The sequence below is a fragment of the Heptranchias perlo genome, unplaced genomic scaffold (genome assembly GCF_035084215.1).
Source record: "Heptranchias perlo isolate sHepPer1 unplaced genomic scaffold, sHepPer1.hap1 HAP1_SCAFFOLD_221, whole genome shotgun sequence".
Classification (NCBI taxonomy): Eukaryota; Metazoa; Chordata; class Chondrichthyes; order Hexanchiformes; family Hexanchidae; genus Heptranchias; species Heptranchias perlo.
This window is the reverse complement of record NW_027139235.1, coordinates 536,711-561,599: the sequence shown is the minus strand read 5'-3', so window position 1 is coordinate 561,599 and position 24,889 is coordinate 536,711. Positions and strand designations below refer to the sequence as shown.

The 24,889-nt window shown below is 44.0% G+C and overlaps 1 protein-coding gene across 1 annotated transcript in view; it reads right to left on the bottom strand.

Moving 5' to 3' along the window:
- Positions 1 to 9,844: 9,844 nt before the first annotated feature.
- The window catches only part of LOC137310120 (oxysterols receptor LXR-alpha-like), a 331,404-nt gene continuing 316,359 nt past the window's right edge, over positions 9,845 to 24,889 (bottom strand). The window contains exon 5 of the mRNA XM_067978090.1: positions 9,845 to 10,077. Coding sequence (XP_067834191.1) covers positions 9,845 to 10,077 — 233 coding nt within the window. The remainder of the gene's footprint in view (positions 10,078 to 24,889) is intronic.

Genomic DNA, 24,889 nt, shown 5'->3' with positions numbered 1-24,889 from the left:
CACTGAATCCACCAATAGGATAAAGGATGTAAGACACTGAATCCACCAATAGGATAAAGGACGTAAGACACTGAATCCACCAATAGGATAAAGGACGTAAGACACTGAATCCACCAATAGGATAAAGGACGTAAGACACTGAATCCACCAATAGGATAAAGGACGTAAGACACTGAATCCACCAATAGTATAAAGGACGTAAGACACTGAATCCACCAATAGGAGAAAGGGCGTAAGACACTGAATCCACCAATAGGGTAAAGGACTTAAGACACTGAATCCACCAATAGGAGAAAGGGCGTAAGACACTGAATCCACCAATAGGAGAAAGGGCGTAAGACACTGAATCCACCAATAGGATAAAGGACGTAAGACACTGAATCCACCAATAGGATAAAGGACGTAAGACACTGAATCCACCAATAGGACAAAGGACGTAAGACACTGAATCCACCAATAGGACAAAGGACGTAAGACACTGAATCCACCAATAGGATAAAGGACGTAAGACACTGAATCCACCAATAGGATAAAGGACGAAAGACACTGAATCCACCACTAGGAGAAAGGACGTAAGACACTGAATCCACCAATAGGATAAAGGACGTAAGACACTGAATCCACCAATAGGAGAAAGGACGTAAGACACTGAATCCACCAATAGGATAAAGGACGTAAGACACTGAATCCACCAATAGGACAAAGGACGTAAGACACTGAATCCACCAATAGGATAAAGGACGTAAGACACTGAATCCACCAATAGGATAACGGACGTAAGACACTGAATCCACCAATAGGATAAAGGACGTAAGACACTGAATCCACCAATAGTATAAAGGACGTAAGACACTGAATCCACCAATAGTATAAAGGACGTAAGACACTGAATCCACCAATAGGATAAAGGACGTAAGACACTGAATCCACCAATAGGACAAAGGACGTAAGACACTGAATCCACCAATAGGATAAAGGACGTAAGACACTGAATCCACCAATAGGATAACGGACGTAAGACACTGAATCCACCAATAGGATAAAGGACGTAAGACACTGAATCCACCAATAGTATAAAGGACGTAAGACACTGAATCCACCAATAGGATAAAGGACGTAAGACACTGAATCCACCAATAGGACAAAGGACGTAAGACACTGAATCCACCAATAGGATAAAGGACGTAAGACACTGAATCCACCAATAGGAGAAAGGACGTAAGACACTGAATCCACCAATAGGATAAAGGACGTAAGACACTGAATCCACCAATAGGATAAAGGATGTAAGACACTGAATCCACCAATAGGATAAAGGACGTAAGACACTGAATCCACCAATAGTATAAAGGACGTAAGACACTGAATCCACCAATAGGATAAAGGACGTAAGACACTGAATCCACCAATAGGACAAAGGACGTAAGACACTGAATCCACCAATAGGATAAAGGACGTAAGACACTGAATCCACCAATAGGACAAAGGACGTAAGACACTGAATCCACCAATAGGATAAAGGACGTAAGACACTGAATCCACCAATAGGAGAAAGGACGTAAGACACTGAATCCACCAATAGGATAAAGGACGTAAGACACTGAATCCACCAATAGGATAAAGGACGTAAGACACTGAATCCACCAATAGGATAAAGGGCGTAAGACACTGAATCCACCAATAGGATAAAGGACGTAAGACACTGAATCCACCAATAGGAGAAAGGACGTAAGACACTGAATCCACCAATAGGATAAAGGACGTAAGACACTGAATCCACCAATAGGATAAAGGACGTAAGACACTGAATCCACCAATAGGATAAAGGGCGTAAGACACTGAATCCACCAATAGGAGAAAGGACGTAAGACACTGAATCCACCAATAGGAGAAAGGACGTAAAACACTGAATCCACCAATAGGAGAAAGGACGTAAGACACTGAATCCACCAATAGGAGAAAGGACGTAAAACACTGAATCCACCAATAGGAGAAAGGACGTAAGACACTGAATCCACCAATAGGATAAAGGACGTAAGACACTGAATCCACCAATAGGATAAAGGACGTAAGACACTGAATCCATCATTTTCCAATCCTCCCTGGCTACAGGCGTGGTGCCAGTGGATTGGAGGACTGCTAACGTACTGTTGTTTAAAAAGGGAGAAAGGGATAGACCGAGTAATTACAGGCCTGTCAGTCTAACCTCGGTGGTGGGCAAATTATTGGAAACAATTCTGAGGGACAGCATAAATCGTCATTTAGAAAGGCACAGGTTAATCAAGGGCAGTCAGCATGGATTTGTTAAGGGAAGGTCGTGTCTGACTAACCTGATTGAATTTTTTGAGGAGGATCAATGATGGTAACGCATTTGACAAGGTCCCACATGTCAGACTGATCAGAAAAGTTAAGGTCCATGGGATCCAAGGGAGAGTGGCAAGTTGGATCCAAAATTGGCTCAGTGGCAGGAAGCAAAGGGTAATGGTCGACGGGTGTTTTTGCAACTGGAAGGCTGTTTCCAGTGGGGTACCGCAGGGCTCAGTACTAGATCACTTGCTTTTTGTGATATATATATTAATGATTTGGACTTGAATGTGGAGGACTTAATCAAGAAGTTTGCAGATGATACAAAAATTAGCCATGTGGTTGATAGTGAGGAGGAAAGCTGTAGACTGCAGGAAGATATCAATGGACTGGTCAGGTGGGCAGAAAAGTGGGAAATGGAATTCAATCAGGAGAAGTGTGAGGTAATGCATTTGGGGAGAGCAAACAAGGCAAGGGAATACACAATAAATGGGAGGATACTGAGAGGTGTAGAGAAAGTGAGGGACCTTGGAGTGCATGTCCACAGATCCCTGAAGGTAGCAGGACAGGTAGATAAGGTGGTTAAGAAGGCATAGGGAATATTTTCCTTTATTAGCTGAGGCATGGAATATAAGAGCAGGGAGGTTATGCTGGAACAGTATAAAACACTAGTTAGGCCACAGCTTGAGTACAGTGTACAGTTCTGGTCACCACATTACAGGAAAGATGTGATTGCACGAGAGAGGGTACAGAGGAGATTTACGAGGATGTTGCCAGGGCTGGAGAATTTTAGCTATGAGGAAAGATTGGATAGGCTGGGGTTGTTTTCCTTGGAACAAAGGAGGCTGAGGGGAGATTTAAATGAGGTATATAAAATTATGATGGGATTAGGATAGGGAGGACCTATTTCCCTTAGCGGAGGGGTCAGTGACCGGGGGGCATAGATTTAAAGTAATTGGTAGAAGGATTAGAGGGGAGCTGAGGAGAGATTTTTTTCACCCAGAGGGTGGTGGGGGTCTGGAACTCACTGCCTGAGAGGGTGGGAGAGGCAGAAACCCTCAACTCATTTAAAAAGTACTTGGATGTGCACCTGAAGAGCCGAAACCTACAGGGCTACAGACCAAGTGCTGGAAAGTGGGATTAAGTTGGATAGCTCTTTTTCGGCCGGCACGGACACAATGGGCCGAATGGCCTCCTTCTGTGCCGTAACTTTCCATGATTCTAATAGGATAAAGGACGTAAGATACTGAACACGTCAATGGGAGAGAGAACGTAAGATTTGAATCCATCAATGTGATGAGATTCAAGAAAGGAGGGAGAGAGAAAACAGGGAACTATAGGTCAGTTAGCCTGACATCAGTCGTCAGGAAAATGCTGGAATCCATTGTTAAGGAAGTGGTAACAGGGCACTTCGAAAATCATAATATGATTAGGCAGAGTCAACATAGTTTATGAAGGGGAAATCATGTATGACAAATTTATTAGAGTTTTTTGAGGGTGTAACTAGCAGGGTAGATAAAGGGGAACCAGTGGATGTAGTATATTTGGATTTTCAAAATGCATTCGATAAGGTGGTTACACAAGATAAGGGCTCATGGGGTTGGGGGTAATAAATCAGCATGGATAGAGGATTGGATAACAGACAGAAAAGAGAGAGTAGGAATAAACGGGTCATTTTCAGGATGGCAGGCAGTAACTAGTGGGGTGCCGCAGGGATCAGTGCTTGGGCCTCAGCTATTTACAATCTATATTAATGGCTTAGATGAAGGGACCAAGTGTAATGTATCCAAGTTTGCTGATGATACAAAGCTTGGTGGGAAAGTAAGCTGTGAGGAGGACACAAAGAGTCTGCAAAGGGATAGAGTCAGGTTAAGTGAGTGGGCAAGAAGGTGGCAGATGGAGTATAATGTGGGGAAATGTGAGGTTATTCACTTTGGTAGGAAGAATAGAAAAACATAATATTTTTTAAATGGTGAGAAATTATTAAATGTTGGTATTCAGAGAGATTTGGGTGTCTTTGTACAAGAAACACAAAAAGTTAACATGCAGGTACAGCAAGCAATTAGGAAGGGAAATGGCATCTTGGCCTTTATTGCAAAGGGGTTGGAGTACAAGAGTAAGGAAGTCTTACTACAATTGTACAGGGCTTTGGTGAGACCTCACCTGGAGTACTGTGTACAGTTTTGATCTCCTTATCTAGGGAAGGATATACTTGCCTTAGAGGGAGTGCAACAAAGGTTCACTAGATTGATTCCTGGGATGAGAGGGTTGTCCTATGAGGAGAGATTGAGTAGAATGGGCCTATACTCTCTGGAGTTTAGAAGAATGAGAGGTGATCTCATTGAAACATATAAGATTCTGAGGGGGCTTGACAGGGTAGATGCTGAGAGGATGTTTCCCCTGGTTGGAGAGTCTGGAACTCGGGGGCATAGTCTTAGGATAAGGGGTCGGACATTTAAGACTGAGATGAGGAGGAATTTCTTCACTCAGAGGGTTGTGAATCTTTGGAATTCTCTACCCCAGAGGGCTGTGGATGCTGAGTCACTGAGTATATTCAAGGCTGAGATCGATAGATTTTTGGACTCTAGGGGAATCAAGGGATATCGGGATCAGGCAGGAAAGTGGAGTTGAGGTTGAAGATCAGCCATGATCTGATTGAATGGCGGAGCAGGCTCGAGGGGCCGTATGGCCGACTCCTGCTCCTATTTCTTATGATCTTATGTTCTTATGTGATAAAGGATGTATAACACTGAATCCACCAATAGGATAAAGGACGTAAGACACTGAACTCATCCATCTCAGAAACTTTGTGTGTGACCATGCAACACCAACATGGCAGCCGCCAAGCTCTCCTCCTGTGTTCACGGCTCGCGAGCTGTGTTGGGGAGGGCGTTGGTTTCTTTGTTCACATGGCTGGCTCGATGGTTTTGCTTGGAATCTTCAGCTCTGCCTTGGTATTTACAGCACTGTTTTGTTTCTCTTCCCTGACTTTGTTATCTTCCAGTTGGCATCTGGCCATTGGTTGGGATTTGATCCGCTGACCTTTGGCGTGTCCATTCGGTGAGTAATTTTAATGTATGGGTTGCTCGTGCTTTAGGTTGGACACTGGCCTTTCACCTCTGGGACTTGGGTTCAAATCCAGCGCAGAGTGATGGGATGGAATGCCCAGTATCTCCTGGCTGTAAGGACCTACGTGAAATGACTTCAGACCAGCTACCAGCCAGTTCCTCAATAATGCTGCACGTAACTTGGTTTGTAATTCATTTATCTGTGAATTGATGAATTTTTGAATGGGTGTTATTTCTGTGTGTTTATCTTGACGAACTGTGATAACTGGATCACCAAGAATTGGTTTGGATGATGTGAGTGGGGAGACATTTTTTCCCCTAATATGATTGGGTAGAAATTTCATTCTCCAATGTGAATGGACAGATTTTTCTTTTCCTCCAATATGACTGGAAAGAAGTATTTTTATTGGACTGAGAGGAGAGAAAGATATTGAGGAATGTGATTGGTGAACAATGGAAAAAGAGAAAAACTCTTTATCGGCGAGGGAGACGAAGCTGGACGGTCAGGAAATGATCGAATGATCATCAAAAGCAAAACAGTATCCGCACCCATCGAAGGCTCGGTGATGACATCACGGCCCACGTCAGACTGGAAATGGCCAGATCAAAAGGCCGCAGGCTTCAGCCCTGGTCTGAGTTAGTTGGACTCACCAGGGTAACAACAGGAGGGCGACAATCGACCTCAGTACCCCTGGATCAGAGGGGAGATGGGGAAATCAGCCTGGATTCCCACATCTGGCGAGTGTGGGTGCTGGGTGAGGAGGAACATGTCCAGCGAGAGTCACCATCTCGGCTCGCACATCAAGATGAACCACTCGAAGCTGTGGGACGGTTGCCCCGGTCAGAGTCGGCAATCTTCGGGACAGGACAGGCAGGGCAAACAAATCAGTCCAATCCACGACACCCCGACACCAGGGCCGACAAATTGGACGCTGCCCGAGTTGGGGCCCCGATTCTGGTGCAGTGAACGCTGGGCTCGCCCCGAATGAAGCTGGAGGCGGCAGGATCGCGGCTAACTGGTCCACCGGCCCCATCAGGAGAGCACGGGCGAGCTACGGGCACGGCCCCAGTGGCACCTCACCGGTCACTGTTGTAATGCAGGCAAACAGGGCAGGGAATTTACACACAGCAAGATCCCACAAGCAGGACAGGGGTAATTTATTTTCGTGAAGTTGGCTGATGGATAAATATTGACCAGATCAAAGGACAGTACTGCCCTGCTCTTTTTACAATAGTGCTGTGGGATCTTTTACATCCACCTGAAAGGGCAGACAGGGCCTCGGTTTAACATCTCATCCAAAAGACGATACCTCCGACAGTGCAGCGCTCCCCCAGTACTGACCCTCTGACAGTGCAGCGCTCCCTCAGTACTGACCCTCCGATAGTGCAGCTCTCCCTCAGTACTGACCCTCCGACAGTGCAGCGCTCCCTCAGTACTGACCCTCCGACAGTGCAGCGCTCCCTCAGTACTGACTCTCCGACAGTGCAGCTCTCCCTCAGTACTGACCCTCCGACAGTGCAGCTCTCCCTGAGTACTGACCCTCCGACAGTGCAGCTCTCCCTCAGTACTGACCCTCCGACAGTGCAGCACTCCCTCAGTACTGACCCTCCGACAGTGCAGCGCTCCCTCAGTACTGACCCTCCGACAGTGCAGCGCTCCCTCAGTACTGACCCTCCGACAGTGCAGCGCTCCCCCAGCACTGGCCCTCCGACAGTGCAGCGCTCCCTCAGTACTGACCCTCCGACAGTGCAGCGCTCCCTCAGTACTGACCCTCCGACAGTGCAGCGCTCCCTCAGTACAGACCCTCTGACAGTGCAGCCCTCCCTCAGTACTGACCCTCCGACAGTGCAGTGCTCCCTCAGTACTGACCCTCCGACAGTGCAGCGCTCGCTCAGTACTGACCCTCCGACAGTGCAGCGCTCCCCCTGTACTGACCCTCCGACAGTGCAGCGCTCCCTCAGTACTGCCCCTCCGACAGTGCAGCGCTCCCTCAGTACTGACCCTCCGACAGTGCAGCGCTCCCTCAGTACTGCCCCTCCGACAGTGCAGCGCTCCCTCAGTACTGACCCTCCGACAGTGCAGCGCTCCCCGAGTACTGACCCTCCGACAGTGCAGCACTCCCTCAGTACTAACCCTCCGACAGTGCAGCGCTCCCTCAGTACTGACCCTCCGACAGTGCAGTGCTCCCTCAGTACTGACCCTCCGACAGTGCAGCGCTCCCTCAGTACTGACCCTCCGACAGTGCAGCGCTCCCTCAGTACTGACCCTCCGACAGTGCAGCGCTCCCTCAGGACTGACCCTCCGACAGTGCAGCGCTCCCCCAGTACTGACCCTCCGACAGTGCAGCGCTCCCTCAGTACTGACCCTCCGACAGTGCAGCGCTCCCTCAGTACTGCCCCTCCGACAGTGCAGCGCTCCCTCAGTACTGCCCCTCCGACAGTGCAGCCCTCCCTCAGTACTGACCCTCCGACAGTGCAGCACTCCCTCAGTACTGACCCTCCGACAGTGCAGCACTCCCTCAGTACTGACCCTCCGACAGTGCAGCACTCCCTCAGTACTGACCCTCCGACAGTGCAGCGCTCCCTCAGTACTGACCCTCCGACAGTGCAGCTCTCCCTCAGTACTGACCCTCCGACAGTGCAGCACTCCCTCAGTACTGACCCTCCGACAGTGCAGCACTCCCTCAGTACTGACCCTCCGACAGTGCAGCACTCCCTCAGTACTGACCCTCCGACAGTGCAGCCCTCCCTCAGTACTGACCCTCCGACAGTGCAGCGCTCCCTCAGTACTGACCCTCCGACAGTGCAGCGCTCCCCCAGTACTGACTCTCCGACAGTGCAGCTCTCCCTCAGTACTGACCCTCCGACAGTGCAGCTCTCCCTGAGTACTGACCCTCCGACAGTGCAGCTCTCCCTCAGTACTGACCCTCCGACAGTGCAGCACTCCCTCAGTACTGACCCTCCGACAGTGCAGCGCTCCCTCAGTACTGACCCTCCGACAGTGCAGCGCTCCCTCAGTACTGACCCTCCGACAGTGCAGCGCTCCCCCAGCACTGGCCCTCCGACAGTGCAGCGCTCCCTCAGTACTGACCCTCCGACAGTGCAGCGCTCCCTCAGTACTGACCCTCCGACAGTGCAGCGCTCCCTCAGTACAGACCCTCTGACAGTGCAGCCCTCCCTCAGTACTGACCCTCCGACAGTGCAGTGCTCCCTCAGTACTGACCCTCCGACAGTGCAGCGCTCCCTCAGTACTGACCCTCCGACAGTGCAGCGCTCCCCCTGTACTGACCCTCCGACAGTGCAGCGCTCCCTCAGTACTGCCCCTCCGACAGTGCAGCGCTCCCTCAGTACTGACCCTCCGACAGTGCAGCGCTCCCTCAGTACTGCCCCTCCGACAGTGCAGCGCTCCCTCAGTACTGACCCTCCGACAGTGCAGCGCTCCCCGAGTACTGACCCTCCGACAGTGCAGCACTCCCTCAGTACTAACCCTCCGACAGTGCAGCGCTCCCTCAGTACTGACCCTCCGACAGTGCAGTGCTCCCTCAGTACTGACCCTCCGACAGTGCAGCGCTCCCTCAGTACTGACCCTCCGACAGTGCAGCGCTCCCTCAGTACTGACCCTCCGACAGTGCAGCGCTCCCTCAGGACTGACCCTCCGACAGTGCAGCGCTCCCCCAGTACTGACCCTCCGACAGTGCAGCGCTCCCTCAGTACTGACCCTCCGACAGTGCAGCGCTCCCTCAGTACTGCCCCTTCGACAGTGCAGCGCTCCCTCAGTACTGCCCCTCCGACAGTGCAGCCCTCCCTCAGTACTGACCCTCCGACAGTGCAGCACTCCCTCAGTACTGACCCTCCGACAGTGCAGCACTCCCTCAGTACTGACCCTCCGACAGTGCAGCACTCCCTCAGTACTGACCCTCCGACAGTGCAGCGCTCCCTCAGTACTGACCCTCCGACAGTGCAGCTCTCCCTCAGTACTGACCCTCCGACAGTGCAGCACTCCCTCAGTACTGACCCTCCGACAGTGCAGCACTCCCTCAGTACTGACCCTCCGACAGTGCAGCACTCCCTCAGTACTGACCCTCCGACAGTGCAGCCCTCCCTCAGTACTGACCCTCCGACAGTGCAGCGCTCCCTCAGTACTGACCCTCCGACAGTGCAGCGCTCCCTCAGTACTGACCCTCCGACAGTGCAGCGCTCCCTCAGGACTGACCCTCCGACAGTGCAGCGCTCCCTCAGGACTGCTCCAGTGTCAACCTAGATTTTGTGCTCATATCTCTGGAGTGGAGCTTGTCCTTTCTGCCTCAGAGGTGAGGATGATAACCGTGAGCGACAGCGACAATGACCAGTGAAGTATGTCCAAGTAGTTCTTTGAAGTCTAAACTGGAGGAAGCTGAATTTTGGTGTCGGTGTATCGCCCGTCCTGTGAGCCCAGTGACAGTGTACGCCTGACTGTCTTTGCTGGGTTCAGTTCAGAGGTCGTCAACCGAAACACTAACCGTCACTTTCAATCGGTCACTCAGTGACCGCTTGTTACACTGTTGCTGAGCAACCACCAGCATTCTGATCATCTCAACCTGTGCCCCATTGAGTCTGGGAATCGCCCAGTCAGACAGGGCACTTGGGGTCAGCCTGACTGTCTTCGTCACCTCTTCCTCCAGCTTCTTCATCTTCTTCAGTCGGATCTGTTCCTCTGAGAGGACACCTGGAACACACGCATTAATCACATCACAGATAGACACACAGCCTGTATAATACAGACACTCATTAATCACATCACAGATAGACACACAGCCTGTATAATACAGTCACTCATTAAACTCAGCACAGATAGACACACAGCCCGGATAATACAGTCACTCATTAATCTCAGCACAGATCGACACACAGCCTGTATAATACAGACACTCATTAATCACATCACAGATAGACACACAGCCTGTATAATACAGACACTCATTAATCACATCACAGATAGACACACAGCCTGGATAATACAGTCACTCATTAATCTCAGCACAGATAGACACACAGCCCTGTATAATACAGACACGCATTAATCTCATCACAGATAGACACACAGCCTGCATAATACAGACACTCAATAATCTCATCACAGATAGACACACAGCCCTGTATAATACAGACACTCAATAATCTCATCACAGAGAGACACACAGCCCTGTATAATACAGACACTCAATAATCTCATCACAGATAGACACACAGCCCTGTATAATACAGTCACTCAATAATCTCATCACAGATAGACACACAGCCTGTATAATACAGTCACTCAATAATCTCATCACAGATAGACACACAGCCCTGTATAATACAGACGCGCATTAATCTCATCACAGATAGACACACAGCCCTGTATAATACAGACACGCATTAATCTCAGCACAGAGAGACACACAGCCCTGCATAATACAGACACTCATTAATCTCAGCACAGATAGACACACAGCCTGTACAATACAGACACTCATTAATCTCAGCACAGATAGACACACAGCCTGTATGATACAGACACTCATTAATCACATCACAGATAGACACACTGCCTGTATAATACAGTCACTCAATAATCTCATCACAGATAGACACACAGCCTGTATAATACAGTCACTCAATAATCTCATCACAGATAGACACACAGCCCTGTATAATACAGTCACTCATTAATCACATCACAGATAGACACACAGCCCTGTATAATACAATCACTCATTAATCACATCACAGATAGACACACAGCCCTGTATAATACAGTCACTCATTAATCACATCACAGATAGACACACAGCCCTGTATAATACAGTCACTCATTAATCACATCACAGATAGACACACAGCCCTGTATAATACAGTCACTCATTAATCACATCACAGATAGACACACAGCCCTGCATAAAACAGTCACTCAATAATCACATCACAGATAGACACACAGCCTGTATAATACAGTCACTCATTAATCTCATCACAGACAGACACACAGCCTGTATAATACAGACACTCATTAATCACATCACAGATAGACACACAGCCTTTATAATACAGACATTCATTAATCTCATCAGAGACAGACACACAGCCTGTATAATACAGACACTCATTAATCACATCACAGATAGACACACAGCCCTGGAAATACAGACACTCAATAATCACATCACAGACAGACACACAGCCTTTATAATACAGACACTCATTAAACTCATCACAGATAGACACACAGCCCTGTATAATACATTCACTCATTAATCTCAGCACAGATAGACACACAGCCCTGTATAATACAGACACTCATTAATCACATCACAGATAGACACACAGCCTGTATAATACAGTCACTCATGAATCACATCACAGATAGACACACAGCCCTGTATAATACAGTCACTCATTAATCTCATCACAGATAGACACACAGCCCTGTATAATACAGTCACTCATTAATCTCATCACAGATAGACACACAGCCCTGTATAATACAGACACTCATTAATCTCATCACAGATAGACACACAGCCCTGTATAATACAGACACTCATTAATATCATCACAGACAGACACACAGCCCTGGATAATACAGACACTCATTAATCTCATCACAGATAGACACACAGCCCTGTATAATACAGACGCTCATTAATCACATCACAGATAGACACACAGCCCTGTATAATACAGACACTCAATAATCACATCACAGATGGACACACAGCCTGTATAATACAGACACTCATGAATCTCATCACAGACAGACACACAGCCTGTATAATACAGTCACTCATTAATCACATCACAGATAGACACACAGCCTGGAAAATACAGACATTCATTAATCTCATCACAGACAGACACACAGCCTGTATAATACAGACACTCATTAATCTCAGCACAGATAGACACAAAGCCCTGGAAATACAGACACTCAATAATCACATCACAGACTGACACACAGCCCTGTATAATACAGACACTCATTAATCTCATCACAGATAGACACACAGCCTGTATAATACAGACACTCATTAATCTCATCACAGATAGACACACAGCCCTGTATAATACAGTCACGCATTAATCACATCACAGATAGACACACAGCCCTGTATAATACAGACACTCATTAATCTCATCACAGATAGACACACAGCCCTGTATAATAGTCACTCATGAATCACATCACAGACAGACACACAGCCCTGTATAATACAGACACTCAATAATCACATTACAGATAGACACACAGCCCTGTATAATACAGTCACTCAATAATCTCATCACAGATAGACACACAGCCTGTATAATACAGTTACTCATTAATCACATCACAGATAGACACACAGCCTGTATAATACAGACACTCATTAATCACATCACAGATAGACACACAGCCTGTATAATACAGACACTCATTAATCACAGCACAGATAGACACACAGCCTGTATAATACAGACACTCATTAATCACAGCACAGATAGACACACAGCCTGTATAATACAGTCACTCATTAATCTCAGCACAGATAGACACACAGCCCTGTATAATACAGATACTCATTAATCTCATCACAGATCGACACACAGCCCTGTATAATACAGTCACTCATTAATCACATCACAGATAGACACACAGCCTGTATAATACAGACACTCATTAATCTCATCACAGATAGACACACAGCCCTGTATAATACAGTCACTCATTAATCTCAGCACAGATAGACACACAGCCCTGTATAATACAGATACTCATTAATCTCATCACAGATCGACACACAGCCCTGTATAATACAGTCACTCATTAATCACATCACAGATAGACACACAGCCTGTATAATACAGACACTCATTAATCTCATCACAGATAGACACACAGCCCTGTACAATACAGACACTCATTAGTCTCATCACAGATAGACACACAGCCCTGTATAACACAGTCACTCATTAATCTCATCATAGATAGACACAGAGCCCTGTATAATAGAGACACTCATTAATCTCAGCACAGATAGACACACAGCCCTGTATAATACAGTCACTCATTAATCTCAGCACAGATAGAAACACAGCCCTGTATAATACAGACACTCATTAATCACATCACAGATAGACACACAGCCCTGTATAATAGAGACACTCATTAATCTCAGCACAGATAGACACACAGCCCTGTATAATACAGTCACTCATTAATCTCAGCACAGATAGACACACAGCCCTGTACAATACAGACACTCATTAATCACATCACAGATAGACACACAGCCCTGTATAATACAGACACTCATTAATCTCATCACAGAAAGACACACAGCCCTGTATAATACAGTCACTCATTAATCACATCACAGATAGACACACAGCCTGTATAATACAGACACTCATTAATCTCATCACAGACAGACACACAGCCCTTTATAATACAGTCACTCATTAATCACATCACAGATAGACACACAGCCTGTATAATACAGACACTCATTAATCTCAGCACAGATAGACACACAGCCCTGTATAATACAGACACGCATTAATCACATCACAGATAGACACACAGCCCTGTATCATACAGACACTCAATAATCACATCACAGATAGACACACAGCCTGTATAATACAGTCACTCATTAATCTCATCACAGATAGACACACAGCCTGTATAATACAGACACTCATTAATCACATCACAGATGGACACACAGCCCTGTATAATACAGACACTCATTAATCTCATCACAGACAGACACACAGCCTGTATAATACAGACACTCATTCATCACATCACAGATAGACAAACAGCCTGTATAATACAGACACTCATTAATCTCATCACAGACAGACACACAGCCTGTATAATACAGACACTCATTAATCTCAGCACAGATAGACACACAGCCCTGGAAATACGGACACTCAATAATCACATCACAGACAGACACACAGCCCCGTATTATACAGTCACTCATTAATCACATCACAGATAGACACACAGCCCTGTATAATACAGACACTCATTAATCTCATCACAGATAGACACACAGCCTGTATAATACAGACACTCATTAATCACATCACAGACAGACACACAGCCCTGTATAATACAGACACTCATTAATCACATCACAGATAGACACACAGCCTGTATAATACAGACACTCATTAATCACATCACAGATAGACACACAGCCCTGTATAATACAGTCACTCATTAATCTCAGCACAGATAGACACACAGCCTGTATAATACAGACACTCATTAATCTCAGCACAGAGAGACACACAGCCCTGTATAATACAGACACTCATTAATCTCATCACAGATAGACACACAGCCCTGTATAATAGTCAATCATTAATCTCATCACAGATAGACACACAGCCTGTATAATACAGACACGCATTAATTTCATCACAGATAGACACACAGCCCTGTATAATACAGACACTCATTAATCTCAGCACAGATAGACACACAGCCTGTATAATATAGTCACTCATTAATCTCATCACAGATGGACACACAGCCCTGTATAATACAGACACTCAATAATCTCATCACAGACAGACACACAGCCCTGTATAATACAGTCACTCATTAATCTCATCACAGATAGACACACATCCTGTATAATACAGACACTCATTAATCTCAGCACAGACAGACACACAGCCCTGTATAATACAGTCACGCATTAATCTCATCACAGATAGACACACAGCCTGTATAATACAGACACTCATTAATCTCATCACAGATAGACACACAGCCCTGTATAATACAGTCACTCATTCATCTCAGCACAGATAGACACACAGCCCTGTATAATACAGACACTCATTAATCTCAGCACAGATAGACACACAGCCTGTATAATACAGACACTCATTAATCTCAGCACAGACAGACACACTCTGTATAATACAGTCAATCATTAATCTCAGCACAGATAGACACACAGCCCTGTATAATACAGACACTCATTAATCACATCACAGATAGACACACAGCCCTGTATCATACAGTCACTCATTAATCTCATCACAGATAGACACACAGCCTGCATAATACAGACACTCATTAATCTCATCACAGATAGACACACAGCCCTGTATAATACAGACACTCATTAATCTCATCACAGATAGACACACAGCCTGTATAATACAGACACGCATTAATCACATCACAGATAGACACACAGCCCTGTATAATACAGTCACTCATTAATCACATCACAGATCGACACACAGCCCTGTATCATACAGTCACGCATTAATCACATCACAGATAGACACACAGCCTGTATAATACAGTCACTCATTAATCTCATCACAGACAGACACACAGCCTGTATAATACAGACTCTCATTAATCACATCACAGATAGACACACAGCCTGTATAATACAGACACTCATTAATCTCATCACAGACAGACACACAGCCCTGTATAATACAGTCACGCATTAATCACATCACAGATAGACACACAGCCCTGTATAATACAGACACTCAATAATCACATCACAGATAGACACACAGCCTGTATAATACAGTCACTCATTAATCTCATCACAGACAGACACACAGCCTGTATAATACAGACACTCATTAATCTCAGCACAGATAGACACACAGCCCTGGAAATACAGACACTCAATAATCACATCACAGACAGACACACAGCCCCGTATAATACAGTCACTCATTAATCACATCACAGATAGACACACAGCCCAGTATAATACAGACACTCATTAATCTCATCACAGATAGACACACAGCCTGTATAATACAGACACTCATTAATCACATCACAGATAGACACACAGCCCTGGATAATACAGACACTCATTGATCTCATCACAGACAGACACACAGCCTGTATAATACAGACACTCATTCATCACATCACAGATAGACACACAGCCTGTATAATACAGACACTCATTAATCTCATCACAGACAGACACACAGCCTGTATAATACAGACACTCATTAATCTGAGCACAGATAGACACACAGCCCTGGAAATACAGACACTCATTAATCACATCACAGACTGACACACAGCCCTGTATAATACAGACACTCATTAATCACATCACAGATAGACACACAGCCTGTATAATACAGACACTCATTAATCACATCACAGACTGACACACAGCCCTGTATAATACAGACACTCATTAATCACATCACAGACAGACACACAGCCCTGTATAATACAGACACTCATTAATCACATCACAGATAGACACACAGCCTGTATAATACAGACACTCATTAATCACATCACAGATAGACACACAGCCCTGTATAATACAGTCACTCATTAATCTCAGCACAGATAGACACACAGCCCTGTATAATACAGACACGCATTAATCTCATCACAGATAGACACACAGCCCTGCATAATACAGTCAATCATTAATCTCAGCACAGATAGACACACAGCCCTGTATAATACAGACACTCATTATTTCAGCACAAATAGACACACAGCCTGCATAATACAGACACTCATTAATCTCAGCACAGAGAGACACACAGCCCTGTATAATACAGTCACTCATTAATCACAGCACAGATAGACACACAGCCTGTATAATACAGACACTTATTAATCTCTTCACAGACAGACACACAGCCCTGGAAAATAGTCAATCATTAATCTCATCACAGATAGACACACAGCCCTGTATAATACAGACACTCATTAATCTCATCACAGATGGACACACAGCCCTGTATAATAGTCAATCATTAATCTCATCACAGATAGACACACAGCCCTGTATAATACAGACACTCATTAATCTCATCACAGATAGACACACAGCCCAGTATAATAGTCAATCATGAATCTCATCACAGATAGACACACAGCCCTGTATAATACAGACACGCATTAATCTCATCACAGACAGACACACAGCCCTGGAAAATACAGACACTCATTAATCTCATCACAGATAGACACACAGCCCTGTATAATAGTCAATCATTAATCTCATCACAGAAAGACACACAGCCCTGTATAATACAGACACGCATTAATCTCATCACAGATAGACACACAGCCCTGTATAATACAGACACTCATTAATCTCAGCACAGTTAGACACACAGCCTGAAAAATACAGACACTCATTAATCTAAGCACAGATAGACACACAGCCCTGTATAATACAGTCACGCATTAATCTCATCACAGATAGACACACAGCCCTGAATAATACAGACACTCATTAATCTCAGCACAGACAGACACACAGCCCTGTATAATACAGTCACTCATTAATCTCAGCACAGATAGACACACAGCCCTGTATAATACAGACACTCATTAATCACATCACAGATAGACACACAGCCCTGTATAATACAGTCACTCATTAATCTCATCACAGATAGACACACAGCCTGTATAATACAGACACTCATTAATCTCATCACAGATAGACACACAGCCTGTATAATACAGTCACTCATTAATCTCATCACAGATCGACATACAGCCCTGTATAATAAAGTCACGAATTAATCACATCACAGATTGACACACAGCCCTGTATAATACAGACACTCAATAATCACATCACAGATAGACACACAGCCTGTATAATACAGTGACTCATTAATCTCATCACAGACAGACACACAGCCTGTATAATACAGACACTTATTAATCACATCACAGATAGACACACAGCCTGTATAATACAGACACTCATTAATCTCATCACAGACAGACACACAGCCTGTATAATACAGACACTCATTAATCTCAGCACAGATAGACACACAGCCCTGGAAATACAGACACTCAATAATCACATCACAGACAGACACACAGCCCCGTATAATACAGTCACTCATTAATCACATCACAGATAGACACACAGCCCTGTATAATACAGACACTCATTAATCTCATCACAGACAGACACACAGCCCTGTATAATACAGACACGCATTAATCTCATCACAGATAGACACACAGCCCTGGAAAATACAGACACTCATTAATCTCATCACAGATAGACACACAGCCCTGTATAATAGTCAATCATTAATCTCATCACAGAAAGACACACAGACCTGTATAATACAGACACGCATTAATCTCATCACAGATAGACACACAGCCCTGGAAAATACAGACACTCATTAATCTCATCACAGATAGACACACAGCCCTGTTTCATAGTCAATCATTAATCTAATCACAGAAAGACACATAGCCCTGTATAATACAGACACGCATTAATCTCATCACAGATAGACACACAGCCCTGGAAAATACAGACACGCATTAATCTCATCACAGATAGACACACAGCCCTGGAAAATACAGTCACTCATTAATTTCAGCACAGATAGACACACAGCCCTGTATAATACAGACACGCATTAATCTCATCACAGATAGACACACAGCCCAGCATAATACAGTCAATCATTAATCTCAGCACAGATAGACACACAGCCCTGTATAATACAGACACTCATTATTTCAGCACAGATAGACACACAGCCTGCATAATACAGACACTCATTAATCTCAGCACAGAGAGACACACAGCCCTGTATAATACAGACACTTATTAATCTCATCACAGATAGACACACAGCCCAGCATAATACAGTCAATCATTAATCTCAGCACAGATAGACACACAGCCCTGTATAATACAGACACTCAATAATCACATCACAGATAGACACACAGCCTGTATAATACAGTGACTCATTAATCTCATCACAGACAGACACACAGCCTGTATAATACAGACACTCATTAATCACATCACAGATAGACACACAGCCTGTATAATACAGACACTCATTAATCTCATCACAGACAGACACACAGCCTGTATAATACAGACACTCATTAATCACATCACAGATAGACACACAGCCCTGGAAATACAGACACTCAATAATCACATCACAGACAGACACACAGCCCTGTATAATACAGTCACTCATTAATCACATCACAGATAGACACACAGCCCTGTATAATACAGACACTCATTAATCACATCACAGATAGACACACAGCCCTGTATAAAACAGTCACTCATTAATCACATCACAGATAGACACACAGCCCTGTATAATACAGACACTCTTTAATCTCATCACAGACAGACACACAGCCCAGAATAATAGTCAATCATTAATCTCATCACAGATAGACACACAGCCCTGTATAATACAGACACTCAATAATCACATCACAGATAGACACACAGCCTGTATAATACAGACACGCATTAATCTCATCACAGATAGACACACAGCCCTGTATAATACAGACACGCATTGATCTCATCACAGATAGACACACAGCCCTGGAAAATACAGACACTCATTAATCTCATCACAGATAGACACACAGCCCTGTATAATAGTCAATCATTAATCTCATCACAGAAAGACACACAGACCTGTATGATACAGACACGCATTAATCTCATCACAGATAGACATACAGCCCTGGAAAATACAGACACGCATTAATCTCATCACAGATAGACACACAGCCCTGGAAAATACAGTCACTCATTAATTTCAGCACAGATAGACACACAGCCCTGTATAATACAGACACGCATTAATCTCATCACAGATAGACACACAGCCCAGCATAATACAGTCAATCATTAATCTCAGCACAGATAGACACACAGCCCTGTATAATACAGACACTCATTATTTCAGCACAGATAGACACACAGCCTGCATAATACAGACACTCATTAATCTCAGCACAGAGAGACACACAGCCCTGTATAATACAGTCACTCATTAATCACATCACAGATAGACACACAGCCTGTAAAATACAGACACTCATTAATCACAGCACAGATAGACACACAGCCTGTATAATACAGACACTTATTAATCTCTTCACAGACAGACACACAGCCCTGGAAAATAGTCAATCATTAATCTCATCACAGATAGACACACAGTCCTGTATAATACAGACACTCATTAACCTCATCACAGATGGACACACAGCCCTGTATAATAGTCAATCATTAATCTCATCACAGATAGACACACAGCCCTGTATAATACAGACACTCATTAATCTCATCACAGATAGACACACAGCCCAGTATAATAGTCAATCATTAATCTCATCACAGATAGACACACAGCCCTGTATAATACAGACACGCATTAATCTCATCACAGATAGACATACAGCCCTGGAAAATACAGACACTCATTAATCTAAGCACAGATAGACACACAGCCTGTATAATACAGACACTCATTAATCTCAGCACAGATAGACACACAGCCTGAAAAATACAGACACTCATTAATCTAAGCACAGATAGACACACAGCCTGTATAATACAGACACTCATTAATCTCAGCACAGACAGACACACAGCCCTGTATAATACAGTCACGCATTAATCTCATCACAGATAGACACACAGCCCTGAATAATACAGACACTCATTAATCTCAGCACAGACAGACACACAGCCCTGTATAATACAGTCACTCATTAATCTCAGCACAGTTTGACACACAGCCCTGTATAATACAGACACTCATTGATCACATCACAGATAGACACAGAGCCCTGTATAATACAGTCACTCATTAATCTCATCACAGATAGACACACAGCCTGTATAATACAGACACTCATTAATCTCATCACAGATAGACACACAGCCTGTATAATACAGTCACTCATTAATCTCATCACAGATCGACACACAGCCCTGTATAATAAAGTCACGAATTAATCACATCACAGATAGACACACAGCCCTGTATAATACAGACACTCAATAATCACATCACAGATAGACACACAGCCTGTATCATACAGTGACTCATTAATCTCATCACAGACAGACACACAGCCTGTATAATACAGACACTTATTAATCACATCACAGACAGACACACAGCCTGTATAATACAGACACTCATTAATCTCATCACAGACAGACACACAGCCTGTATAATACAGACACTCATTAATCTCAGCACAGATAGACACACAGCCCTGGAAATACAGACACTCAATAATCACATCACAGACAGACACACAGCCCCGTATAATACAGTCACTCATTAATCACATCACAGAGAGACACACAGCCCTGTATAATACAGACACTCATTAATCTCATCACAGATAGACACACAGCCCTGTACAATACAGACACTCAATAATCACATCACAGATAGACACACAGCCCTGTTTAATACAGTCACTCATTAATCTCATCACAGATAGACACACAGCCTGTATAATACAGACACTTATTAATCTCTTCACAGACAGACACACAGCCCTGGAAAATAGTCAATCATTAATCTCATCACAGATAGACACACAGCCCTGTATAATAGACACTCATTAATCTCATCACAGATAGACACACAGCCCTGTATAATAGTCAATCATTAATCTCATCACAGATGGACACACAGCCCTGTATAATACAGACACTCATTAATCTCATCACAGATAGACACACAGCCCAGTATAATAGTCAATCATTAATCTCATCACAGATAGACACACAGCCCTGTATAATACAGACACACATTAATCTCATCACAGATAGACACACAGCCCTGTAAAATACAGACACTCAATAATCTCATCACAGATAGACACACAGCCTGTATAATACAGACACTCATTAATCTCATCACAGATAGACACACAGCCTGTATAATACAGTCACTCATTAAGCTCATCACAGATAGACACACAGCCCTTTATAATACAGACACTCAATAATCACATCTCAGATAGACACACAGCCCTGTATAATACAGTCACTCATTAATCTCATCACAGATGGACACACAGCCTGTATAATAAAGTCACGAATTAATCACATCACAGATCGACACACAGCCCTGTATAATACAGACACTCAATAATCACATCACAGATAGACACACAGCCTGTATAATACAGTGACTCATTAATCTCATCACAGATAGACACACAGCCCTTTATAATACAGACACTCAATAATCACATCACAGATAGACACACAGCCCTGTATAATACAGTCACTCATTAATCTCATCACAGATGGACACACAGCCTGTATAATACAGGCACTCATTAATCAAATCACAGATAGACACACAGCCCTGTATAATACAGTCACTCATTAATCTCATCACAGATGGACACACAGCCTGTATAATACAGGCACTCATTAATCTCATCACAGATGGACACACAGCCTGTATAAGACAGGCACTCATTAATCAAATCACACATGGACACACAGCCCTGTATAATACAGTCACTCATTAATCTCATCACAGATGGACACACAGCCTGTATAATACAGGCACTCATTAATCACATCACAGATAGACACACAGCCCTGTATAATACAGACACTCATTAATCTCATCACAGATAGACACACAGCCCTGTATAATACAGTCACTCAATAATCTCATCACAGATAGACACACAGCCTGTATAATACAGTCACTCATTAATCTCATCACAGATAGACACACAGCCTGTATAATACAGACACTCATTAATCTCAGCACAGACAGACACACAGCCCTGTATAATACAGTCACTCATTAAACTCAGCACAGATAGACACACAGCCCTGTATAATACAGTCACTCATCAATCTCATCACAGATAGACACACAGCCTGTATAATACAGACACTCATTAATCTCATCACAGATAGACACACAGCCCTGTATAATACAGACACTCATTAATCTCATCACAGATAGACACACAGCCTGTATAACACAGACACGCATTAATCTCATCACAGATAGACACACAGCCTGTATAATACAGACACTCATTAATCTCATCACAGATCGACACACAGCCCTGAATCATACAGTCACGCATTAATCACATCACAGATAGACACACAGCCCTGTATAATACAGACACTCAATAATCACATCACAGATAGACACACAGCCCTGTATAATACAGACACTCAATAATCACATCACAGATAGACACACAGCCTGTATAATACAGACACTCAATAATCACATCACAGATAGACACACAGCCCTGTATAACACAGACACTCAATAATCACATCACAGATAGACACACAGCCCTGTATAATACAGACACTCATTAATCACATCACAGATAGACACACAGCCCTGTATAATACAGTCACTCATTAATCTCATCACAGATAGACACACAGCCTGTATAATACAGACACTCATTAATCTCATCACAGATAGACACACAGCCCTGTATAATACAGACACTCATTAATCTCATCACAGATAGACACACAGCCCTGTATAATACATTCACTCATTAATCACATCACAGATCGACACACAGCCCTGTATCATACAGTCACGCATTAATCACATCACAGATAGACACACAGCCCTGTATAATACAGACACTCAATAATCACATCACAGATAGACACACAGCCCTGTATAATACAGACACTCAATAATCACATCACAGATAGACACACAGCCTGTATAATACAGACACTCAATAATCACATCACAGATAGACACACAGCCTGTATAATACAGACACTCATTAATCACATCACAGATAGACACACAGCCCTGTATAACACAGTCACTCATTAATCACATCACAGATCGACACACAGCCCTGTATAACACAGTCACTCATTAATCACATCACAGATCGACACACAGCCCTGTATAATACAGTCACGCATTAATCACATCACAGAGAGACACACAGCCCTGTATAATACAGACACTCAATAATCACATCACAGATAGACACACAGCCTGTATAATAGTCACTCATTAATCTCATCACAGACAGACACACAGCCTGTATCATACAGACACTCATTAATCACATCACAGATAGACACACAGCCTGTATAATACAGACACTCATTAATCTCATCACAGACAGACACACAGCCCTGTATAATACAGTCACGCATTAATCACATCACAGATAGACACACAGCCCTGTATAATACAGACACTCAATAATCACATCACAGATAGACACACAGCCTGTATAATACAGTCACTCATTAATCTCATCACAGACAGAGACACAGCCTGTATAATACAGACACTTATTAATCTCAGCACAGATAGACACACAGCCCTGGAAATACAGACACTCAATAATCACATCACAGACAGACACACAGCCCCGTATAATACAGTCACTCATTAATCACATCATAGATAGACACACAGCCCTGTATAATACAGACACTCATTAATCTCATCACAGATAGACACACAGCCTGTATAATACAGACACTCATTAATCTCATCACAGATAGACACACAGCCTGTATAATACAGACACTCATTAATTACATCACAGATAGAAACACAGCCCTGTATAATACAGACACTCATTAATCTCATCACAGACAGACACACAGCCTGTATAATACAGACACTCATTCATCACATCACAG